Here is a 10,223-nt window from a genome sequence, read left to right on the forward strand (position 1 = left end):
AAAGAATACTGCCGCCGGTCATTCTGTCCCAGTGTTTTGGTGCATACAGAAAACTTTATTTTGGCAATGCATTTAAAACAAAAAGCACACTGCTTCGGTGTTCTCCTCGTTTACACCATCGTAACAATAACCTTGTCGTCTGTGGGCTGGTGTGAGCCCACGGCGGACTCCTTCCAAACACCTTCTACTTCGGCTCTCTTTACAGGCAGAGCCAGCGCTTTAGCGACGAAAAGCCTCACCCAACCCCACGCGAGCGGAGTCAAATGGCAGTTACGCCTCGGCTCGAGGCCCCGGAAGAGACAGTTGAGACGTCCTCCTCACTCCAAGAACCACGGAGGCGAGGATGGGACGGCGAACACCCAAAGAGGAGGGGAGGGGGGAGGAGGAGAAGGGCCCGAGCGGACACTTAAACCCAGTATGGCGTCTACTACAAGTGGCGCTACTTCCAAAGGCCGTTTTAGACGGCTGGAAACCGAGAGAGAGTGGCTGTTTACGTCGCATGACTCTCCCAATGGAAACTGCAGCAGTGGATACACCAAACAAGTAGTCCCCGGCAGGTTTTACAAAACTGGTCAGTTTGAAGCAAACCTCCCACATCTGAGCTATCAATCCGACTCCGCTGGTTCAGGTGAGCTGTCCTGATGGTGGTTGCGCTTTTGCATTTTTATCCCGTTTAGCAGTTGTTGGTTACACTGGCCAATGAAAGGGCGCATAGTTTTCAGCTAGAATGTGCTTCTAATGTTGGGGTTCAGTGTAACAAGTTATGGCAGAAAAAGGATAAAGCTCTCGTGTATGGTACAGCTGACACATTTTTTGTTTGTTTGTTTGGAGGACCAAAAAACTGTAAGAATTCAAATCCTGTAAATACCATTACATCGACGTAAAAAAAATGATTATATGAAAAAGTCCTACATGTGATTTAATTTCCCTCTGGGATAAATAAAGTATTTTTGAATTGAATTTGAATACATTGGAAAACATCACCACATAGGTAGTTAAAGCTATGGTAGGTAATCCTAGAGAGCTACCAAGAGAGCTAGCAAGATTCGAAAGTGTCCCCTCCTCTAAGCTCCACCCCCCCCTCCCCATTCCGTCAGTGCTTCATCCAAAGCCGGTAGAACCGCGTGCGCACATGGAGCAGGGAGCCGGCAGAGGGGGGCGTAGGCAGAAAGCAGAGGCATCTGATTGGTTTTTTGTAGGCGACCAATCCGAGATCAGCGGGACGCTGATCTCGGATTGGTCAGCTTTTTCTCAGTCCTGCAGCTGCCACAGAGGTCTGATTATTTTCGTCCCTTTTTCTAAATACATCTTGTATAGATTTCTCTCAGGATAGACGGACCATTTCACCCAGTATTACAAAATGTGTTTCTGAACAGGATTACCAACCATGTCTTTAAGTATTAGAAGTAAAGGATTGTTGGAGTAGTCTTTCTGCTATGTTGTGACTGAGACTAATACAGATTGTTGTCCCTAGCAGCTGGAGGTGGAGATGGATAGATCTCCTTTTATAAAGGGGTACACACAGAAACCAGATACATGGGGCGGGGGGGGGGGGGGGTGATTAACGGGGCAGGAAAGTGAGTTCTATGCTCAAATATGTTCTCAGTCTTCTACTTTTTCCTTAAATTTGAGATTTTTTTTTTTTTTTCTTAACACTTCACTTGAACTGAAATTAAACCTCTTTTTTTCTTTAGACTGCACAGTGCTTTGTTAGGAAGAGACCAAAAGAGTTTAAGCCGATTTAGCTGTTCTTTCAATCCTGGTTTAAAAAAAAATTATCAAAAAATTACCTGGTTATTAAAAATGATTAAAAAAAATATCCTTTTTTTTTTTGTAAAATAATCTTCATGTCTGTGTGATGTGTTTATTCTCACGGTTCTCACACTGCAGTCGGTGGTTCTTGCTTTTATGTATGCACAAAAATGCATTGCGCGCACACACACACACATGCGGGTGCTAATCGGAGGTATATTTTTGTTTTCCAGTCCAGGCTCGGGAAAGCCTGGCGAAGATCGGAGGTCAGCAGGTTAGTGGCTCGGAGGAGAGCTGGCAGAAGCTGCTGCCTGTGGTGGAGTGTGGCGAGGATGCCATGACCCTCACTGTCAGAAGGAGACGAGCTATACAGCTATTCCTGGACCGAGGTGAGGCTGTGCCTTCTCAGTTTAGCCGTACTCCAGCTTTACCGGGTGTAGGGGACAGCTTTTTAAAGTTGCTTGGGTTTAGAGATCCAGCCTCCTTCTTTTAAAAATAATTGATAATGACTGTTTAAGTATTTAAGCCCTTTGAATGAGCACAAATTTATTCCCACGATACCCAGCAAGAGTTCTCTTCAGAACTGAATGTAAATGATCTGTTCATTTTTAAGGCAAAGTCGATGCAACACAACCACATGACTCCTGAAACGGCTGTTTCAGCCATCCGTCAATGAGCTGGATAACTGCCCGTACTGGTGTTGGCCTGATGCATCCGTGTATCCCTACTCTTGTCCTTTCTCAGCGTCTACATTCTGGATTCCTTGTCTGATCCCTTCTCCTCGTGTCTGTTCTTTTAAACCCTGAGATATGAGAGGAGGAGGCAAGTGGGAGACATGAGGAGTCAAGGCAGCAGGCCCTTCATAAAAAAGTCCCTCCTACTGTAGAATGATGTAGCACAGGGCACAGCTGAATCCCCTTTTTTCCCTTCTTTTAATCCCTGAAGCCTCCTTTTGTCGGGGGGGGGGGGGCAAACAGACCTGAAGATGTTGTATGTGGGCCTCCTCAAAGCTCCAACAAGCGTTCCCTTTTCTGTAAATGCATTTTAGGAATTGATCAAAAATGATCTTATTCGTGTCCGAAAGGAGCACCTCTAGGATCAGTAGCTAGGACACAGGAAGGATGTTTTCTTGTCTGACCTCTTGAAAGAAAAGTGTTTCCAAACAACTAGGTATTTTTTACCTCGGTTTTTTTTTTTTTTATTATTATTAAACTTGTCTTGTTGACCAGAAGTACTCTTTCCATCATGGTGAAGATTAACTGTGCAACACGTCACAGCGAGTGACTTTTGGGCTTTTTGGGAAGTGCCACAGGGCTGCCACAAAACAAGAATAGAATTGCAGGACAAAAGTCAGTTCTGTAATTTTATTTGGATTATGTCCTATTCATGATCCTTGTAAGCCAAAGTTTTAATTATACAACCCTGCTTTGTAATGCTTTCTAGTTCTTCTGTCTCCCTTTCCCCATAATAGTAAAACTTAAGTTTTGTTTTTGTGTGTGTGTGTCCCAGCCAATGACTCATCGTTGCCCCTGTTCCAGCTGCCGGCACATTGTGGTTACTCGGTTCAAACCACATGGAGAGACCTCAGTCTGATGGCTCGGTATGATGCCTGTCACGTCACCCAAGAGGTGTGGGACATTCTGCTTTACCAGTCACAACACTGTAGTTAAATCAGCCAGTTTTTGAGCTTCTACTTTGTGGAAACTTTTAGCCTTCATTCTTTTGTGACATTACGCCTCCTTTCCAACTCCTAAAGCCTTCTGTCCTGGTAACCGGGGTAAGATGAAACCTGGATTTCAGCTGAAATTACTCTGGGACTTTCACAATTATTGACTCGTGTTGAAAACTGTTTTATTGTGGAAAAACTAGCTTATCTCTAATGGGTATAAAATGCTTTGAGCCAAGAGCAAGAAAAATGGTTAACGAATACTGTGAAAACACGTTTATTTAGAATGACGACTATGTGTTGCCTCTGCTGTGGAGGGGGACTCCGGTCAAGATGTCCTGTCCAGTCTCTCAGATTAAGCCTCTGGCTGTGAAGCCATCCTCCCTCTGCTGCTCCCCGTATGGCATGACTGTCAAAGTACAGCTGCAGTCTGCGACAGAGGAGCCGAGTATAAAGGGTACGTTTTCTTTCGGTCTGCATCAGAAGACACTTGACTGTCTAACATTTTTGGGGTTTTTTTTTTTTTTTTTTTTCCCCAACTATTTAAAAAAAAAATAATTTTTGTTAGTAGCTTTGTTTTTTTTCTTTTTCCATTTCAGTGAGAGGAGAATGGACCCCTTTGACGCTGCTGGCTGAGCAGTGTGGCTTTACTTTGGACAAACGAGACGCAGAGATCGTAATTGCTGTCCCGTTTATTTCTTGTGGTATCACAGTGAAGGTGAACGTTAAATGCTCTTAATGTCACGAACTTTAAATATGATGCAGCACTGAATGTGGTTTCTGTTTGTATAACACACCGTGACATGTTTTGGTCTTTTTGTCAGGATGGAAAATACACTCTGTCTCTACAAGTGGGACCAAAGATCCTCACATTGGCCTGTCCGGTCTCATCCATCGAAGGATTCCCAGTTACCCATCTACCTCTGGCCGACAGTCCTGCTAATCTTATCAGAAGGGCAACAAAACCCATGCTAGATCCTTTGGGGCCCTTACGGTGGATCCCACCTTTCTACCTGGCTCCTCCTTACCACCCCCACCCGACATTTCACAACAATTTTGATCCTCCTAAGGGACTCGAGTCACATAAGCCTTCTACACCGCCACCATTGACTCTTGGCGTTACATTTAGTTTGCAGTCTCATCCCCCTGTGAGTTCCCAGCCAAACTTCCTAAAGAATCCTATCGGGAATCCTTACGAACGCTCGGAGGATTCAAATCTGCCATTTTCAGATGAAAACCAAAATCAGGAAGCTCCTGTCTCAGATCTCTCTGAGAAGCGCAGTGCTGCAGCTACAAGCTTTCCAGCTGTGGTTGAAGCTCCTCATTCCCAGGCTCCAAGCCATGATTTCAGTCCATATTACCACTACTACCATCACCCCAAAATCCCCCTTCCTGGAACTCCTCAAGACCCCCACCCTGCTCCCGGAGGTTCTGAATTACTGTCCTCAGCTTTCTCTCACAGTCGGTCTCCATTTTTAGATTTGAACGTCCAACAGACAGAACAGTTTTCAAGCAAAGATGCATCAGACAACATTTCTCCACCTAAAACTACTTCCTATCCTTATACCCCACCAAATACTAAATTTCCCAACAAAGTTTTTGCACTGAATGCACCTTACCCTCCATACCACTATTTCTATTATTTTCCACAGTTTGCTCGAGGTGAGGTTAAAAGTTTGGGTCTTTTACATCCGGGTTTGGCTGAAATAGCAAATCTATCCTTTGTCAGGTCCAATCATTCACCAGTACTTCCAGGACATGACAGACACGGCATGAATCCAGGCATAAATGAGCCAAAAAGTGATAAACCTGTTGATACTTTGTCCCGTGCCAAGTTGAAGCAGGATGACAATAAGACACATTCTGCATCTGTAACTCCTGCAGTGCGCGCTCCAGTCGCACAAAGTTACCTTCACAGACCAGATCCTGTTGCAGTTCCCCCTACTAAACAAGCCCCACCCCCCACTCCAGGTTTCATCTATAATCCTAATCCGTACCAGTACTACTACCACCCATATTACAACAACTATCTCATGTATTATGGATCAGAGGCACTGCGTGGACCAAACAATCCTCCTTCTCCAACTTCATCAAAAAATCTAAATCCTCTGCTTCATTCGTCTTCTTCTACAGTTCACCAACCATCCTATCTCAAACATCAAACCACTACTTCACCCACAAAATCCATGCATGATTTTCAAACTGGACTGTGGCATCCTTACTATTATTACCTCAACCAGCCTCAAGTGGCCAAATACAACCAGGAGCTCCGTAAACCATGCAGTAAAGCCTCTAACAAAGGATCTGCCCAATCTGAAAATCGGCGTCCCTCAAACTTTGACTATGGTAGAAAGCAGTGGTTTGCTCGTTCTTCTGAGGCACAGTATCCCAGTGCCCCTCTGTCACTGCTCAATCCCTTTCAAAGTCTGTATTCCTACTATATGACTCAGCAGCATCCATATTGGCAACACAGTCCATATTTTGGGCAGTACAGTGGAAATTGGGTTAAGGAGAAGGTGGATAATAAACTGAGAGGTAAATTGTTGCATTTGGAGTCTAATTTTTGTGCTTTAAAATATTTTAAATTTCTTATTTGTTCTGACACTGGGCTAAAGTTAAGGCATTAGGTTTGGACTGCAGGGAGACATTCATAGAGCACACTGTTTGACTAAATCAACTCCCTGCATAACGAGTTCTCCTCTCTTTGTTCACTCTGGGCTCTCAGATAATCTCAAGGCCAAACCATACATCGCCCCACCCTGTGGCCTTGGACCTGTGTCAGACATTGATGGCAGAAATCCTTCGGGGTGCTGCTCATACCTGATGAAAGGCGAGTCTCTCGCTAAACGAAAGTCATCACTGCTCGTCTTAAAAACGGACCATTTTAATCCGATAATTGGATGGACTTGTGCATACTTTTAAACCAGAAGCATTTACCCAGTAGTTTGGGATCATTCCTTACACTTCTTGCATCTCTGCCAACAGATGGCACTGTAGGGCAGTATTTTGTCTTTGCGGTGCCCGACTCTGTGGCGGAGCCCACAGTGGTTCGTCCTGCTTTATCCTCTGAGGACAGTAATGTGTCCTGTATGCTACAGAGGCTGGCCTCAGACCTGGACATCTACTTTGTGCCCCTGGATGGTTGTGGAGTTAACAAACGGGTAAGACACGTTTCTAAATGCATCATTATGTACAATAGAAATGAGTCCATCTCAGTTCAGTCTCATTTCATGGCTAATTTGTTCATCTTTGTATTAATAAATGCACAGTTTATTAAATGGGATTCCGGAGAATCACAGAACATCTCTCCAGAAATGAATATTTAGTTGACTTCCCATCTGCATACAAAGTACAGAGGAAAATGTGGATATTTAACATTAATGAAAGGTTTCCTGACTTTTCTAGTAATCTAGATTTGATCATACAAATCTGAACTGTTAGTTTCTAATTTTGTGAATGCAAACACTTTAACTTTTTATTTGGATCTTACCGACTTCACTTACTGACTACATTTAGTTGTATAACTGAGACATGCATCACATTGGTGCTTTGTGAAATCCCTTCTGACACATCTTCTGTTAGATGTTTGGTCAGACGATGGTTCATCTTTTGGAAGTCCAAGGTATGCAGCCACAAAACGACGGCAGTTCGGCACACAAGAACTCTCCTGTGAGGTATGTCATTGCTGTTTGCAGGTAGCTTACGGTGTACAGGTGTTTTTCAATTCAGAGATGACGTCGGCTCCATTTCAGTGGGTCACATGTCACCGTTGGATGACATGCTGGTTTCCTTTGCAGGGAAAAATTTTCATTGCAAATAATCTAGTGCTACGTCTGTTCAGACAGCGCTCTCTTCTAGCTATCTGTGATCGGCTTTCAGCTGGAGAAAATCTTAATTATTTAAGCCATATTTATCATTGGAGTGTCTTTGAATATCTCCCACTATTCTGAGCTTTTCTATTCCATTTTGATGAAGCTGATAGTACTTTTCTCATTTCGTTGTGCAGTAGATGCAATCGGTGCATGTACAAAGCTTAAAGTTGAAAACCTAGAACAACAAAGAAAGTTGGAGCCACTCCCCTGATGACCATTATCCCTACATGTAGTTTAATTTTTGTTGAGTCAACTAAAGCAAAGGGGTTTGTTGACTAGCACAGTTTGCCCCTCTTATAGGCCTGGGAGATCTCCGATAATGATCAGTATACCATTGAAAACATTAGATATGTTAAATGACATGCTTTCTTCACTTTTATGATGATCCCTGCATCCTTTGTGCTGGTAAACGTGTTCCTGAGGTCCACTCTGCTAAACATGCGCACATTGCTTGTGTCGGTCTGCAGGTTGACGGTTGGATGTAGTTCCTCCCCAGATACTCCTGGTGAAGTGAGGTTCCATATGATGGATCCACCACCTCGGCCCCCCATCCAGCCAAAACCAGCTGCTATCACTGTGCTGTTTAGAATTGCAACAGGTTTTTTTTTTTTTTTTTTTTTTTTTTTTTTCTCCCCCTCTTTAAATGTCACATCATTTCTATTAAGTGTCTTGACATTCTAGTGTCTATCTGTCTACATCTTGTGGAATCAGCTGAGCTTTTCTTGATTTATGCTCCTGCAGATGGGTCCTTCACCAACTACTACTCTGAGGCTCACTTGCCTCTTAGCCTCCTGCAGGGTAAACCGGTTTACGTGGAGCTGAGGCTGCTGGCCCCCTCAGCACCCAACCTGATGCTGCTGGTTCACTCCTGCCTCGCTTACACTCTAGCTCCGTATGTCAGCTGGATCCTTTTATATGATAGGTATGTTTATACGCGGATAATGAGGTGAAAGTGAAGTAAACTAGATTAATCTCTTGAAGTTTTTTTTTTTTTATAGTTTTATTGGTTGTTGCTATAATTACAATGAATGAACTTCCTGTTGTCTCTTGCAGTGAGGTGTTTGGCCTGTACTTTGTTTTGTTGTTTGAGATAAAATCTGATAGTTGGAACCTTTTTATTTATTTATTTATTTAGTTTTTGTCAATGTAGCATAATTATACTGTGCATAGATTTGCAGGAATCTTAAAGTTGTGTCAATTAATTTCCAAATTACTGGTAGTTTACTATATATTCACATTAAATGTTTGCAACCATGGGCAAAATTACAGTTGAATTGATCTATTTCTGGGCTTAACCAATAATCTACTATAGTCTTCTCTACTCAAATAAAAACAAGGCTCCTGCACTTGAATCATAGCAGGAATTAAAGGCCCCATGATCATTAGAGGACATGCAGTGTCCAAGTCCTAAACTGGAAAATTATGGTTGTGTTAATTCTTCAGAGCTTTTCTGTTGTAAAGTTGATCACTCTTTTGGTGTTCAGTTGTTCCAGCCAGGGCTTTTCGCAGCTGCTTCCTTCCCCAGACACTCGCCACATCCGGAGGATTAAAATCACCAGTTTCCCCTCTCTTCCCCTGGAAAGTTCAACCCACACAGCTCACAGAGGATACTCTCTCCTGCAAGACCCAAAGGTGCCTCCCACTTAAAACACACCCAGGTTGACCACTGCTGCTGTCTAAGTTTGAACTTGACTGCAGCCCATTCTTAAAGTGTGGACAACTATAAATAGTTTGAATGTTTTCCTGTTATCTGCCCCACTCAGGTCTCCTTTTTATGCCTGACGGAAACATGCTCAGCTGCTGATGGGAACTGTAGCATAGGCTGCATTAAAGGTAAGATCAGGGAAAAAAGCAAGTGTAACAGCGGTATGGGAGTCTAGGGTGGCTGGTTTTATTTTTTTCAAATGTAGTGAATTCACATTCAAAAGAAACCTCTCACAGAGCACTTTATTAGGAACACTGTACTGACTGAAGCCCCCCTTTGCTCTCAGGAAGAGCTTCAGGGCCTGTTCACATTATTTGTGAGAAATGCCACAAGATGCTATCCAGTCTCTTGACAGTCTTGTATTTCTTGATGTGACTGCATCTCACAATGTCTGCACTTTCATGCTGCTAGTGGAGGATTAGTGTATTGTAGCAAGGCAGGATCCTGGTGGTTGACAAAAGCACAATTGTATTGGAAGAGGATCAGTAATGAGGAGGAAACTTCTTCCCCACACTATTATCAAGCATCGACACAGGTCAGGTTGGCTTTATTCTGTTGACGCCCAGTCTGGGTGGCATCAATAATGCCAGTTTAAACTTCACTAAATGTTCCTCGTCTTCAGTGGTATAGTTTTGGCAACCTTGTGTTCATGGCAACTTCATTGTTGTGTTGTCTTGTAGCCGATCCACCTTCAGGCTCAACAAGTGAATTCTGAGTTGCTTTTCTGGTCACCTCAGTCGGTGTCCTGAGTCATTCAAACCATTTGGGCTTTTTTCTGAATAATCTCATCGACGAGGCATTTCCTGCCACACAAATGTTGCTTACAGGATGTAGGATAACCATTCTCTGCATTTGTATAGTCTGTTGTACTGAGGGAGGGCGGGGGACTGTCTGACATCAACCATTATACCACAGTTAAACTTGGAGATCATTTTTTTACCCTCAATCAGATCATTGACATAAATTACCCAAAGCTCCTGTCTGTAGTCTATTTGGTTTTGTGCTCTGTACTTATGTCACCTGATTGGCTAGTCTTATATAAATGAATTCAAATGCAGGAAATGTATTATATACATATATTAGACGGTAAATGTGGGTTTTACAGCATTTTCCTTCCATCGTTTGTCTTGTGGACGAGTACATCTCTGCTTTGTCTTTTCTCCACAGGTCCCAACAGCGACGTGAGAGCAATGAAATAAAGACACTTTCACACAGCTGCAACTTGGCT

The 10,223-nt window shown here is 43.2% G+C and overlaps 1 protein-coding gene across 1 annotated transcript; it reads left to right on the forward strand.

The window, feature by feature from the left end:
* The first annotated feature begins 405 nt into the window (after nt 1-405).
* LOC142372139 (uncharacterized) lies at nt 406-10,209 on the forward strand. The gene is made up of 14 exons (XM_075454968.1): nt 406-628; nt 1,986-2,141; nt 3,262-3,380; nt 3,704-3,875; nt 4,018-4,136; nt 4,243-5,953; nt 6,144-6,248; nt 6,404-6,579; nt 7,001-7,092; nt 7,758-7,888; nt 8,032-8,212; nt 8,775-8,922; nt 9,054-9,123; nt 10,163-10,209. The coding sequence occupies exons 1-14, from the start codon at nt 418-420 to the stop codon at nt 10,192-10,194; spliced, it is 3,423 nt and encodes a 1,140-aa protein (XP_075311083.1). The 5' UTR covers nt 406-417; the 3' UTR covers nt 10,195-10,209.
* Nucleotides 10,210-10,223: the final 14 nt, after the last annotated feature.

This window comes from Odontesthes bonariensis, chromosome 21, assembly GCF_027942865.1.
Source record: "Odontesthes bonariensis isolate fOdoBon6 chromosome 21, fOdoBon6.hap1, whole genome shotgun sequence".
NCBI lineage: Eukaryota > Metazoa > Chordata > Actinopteri > Atheriniformes > Atherinopsidae > Odontesthes > Odontesthes bonariensis.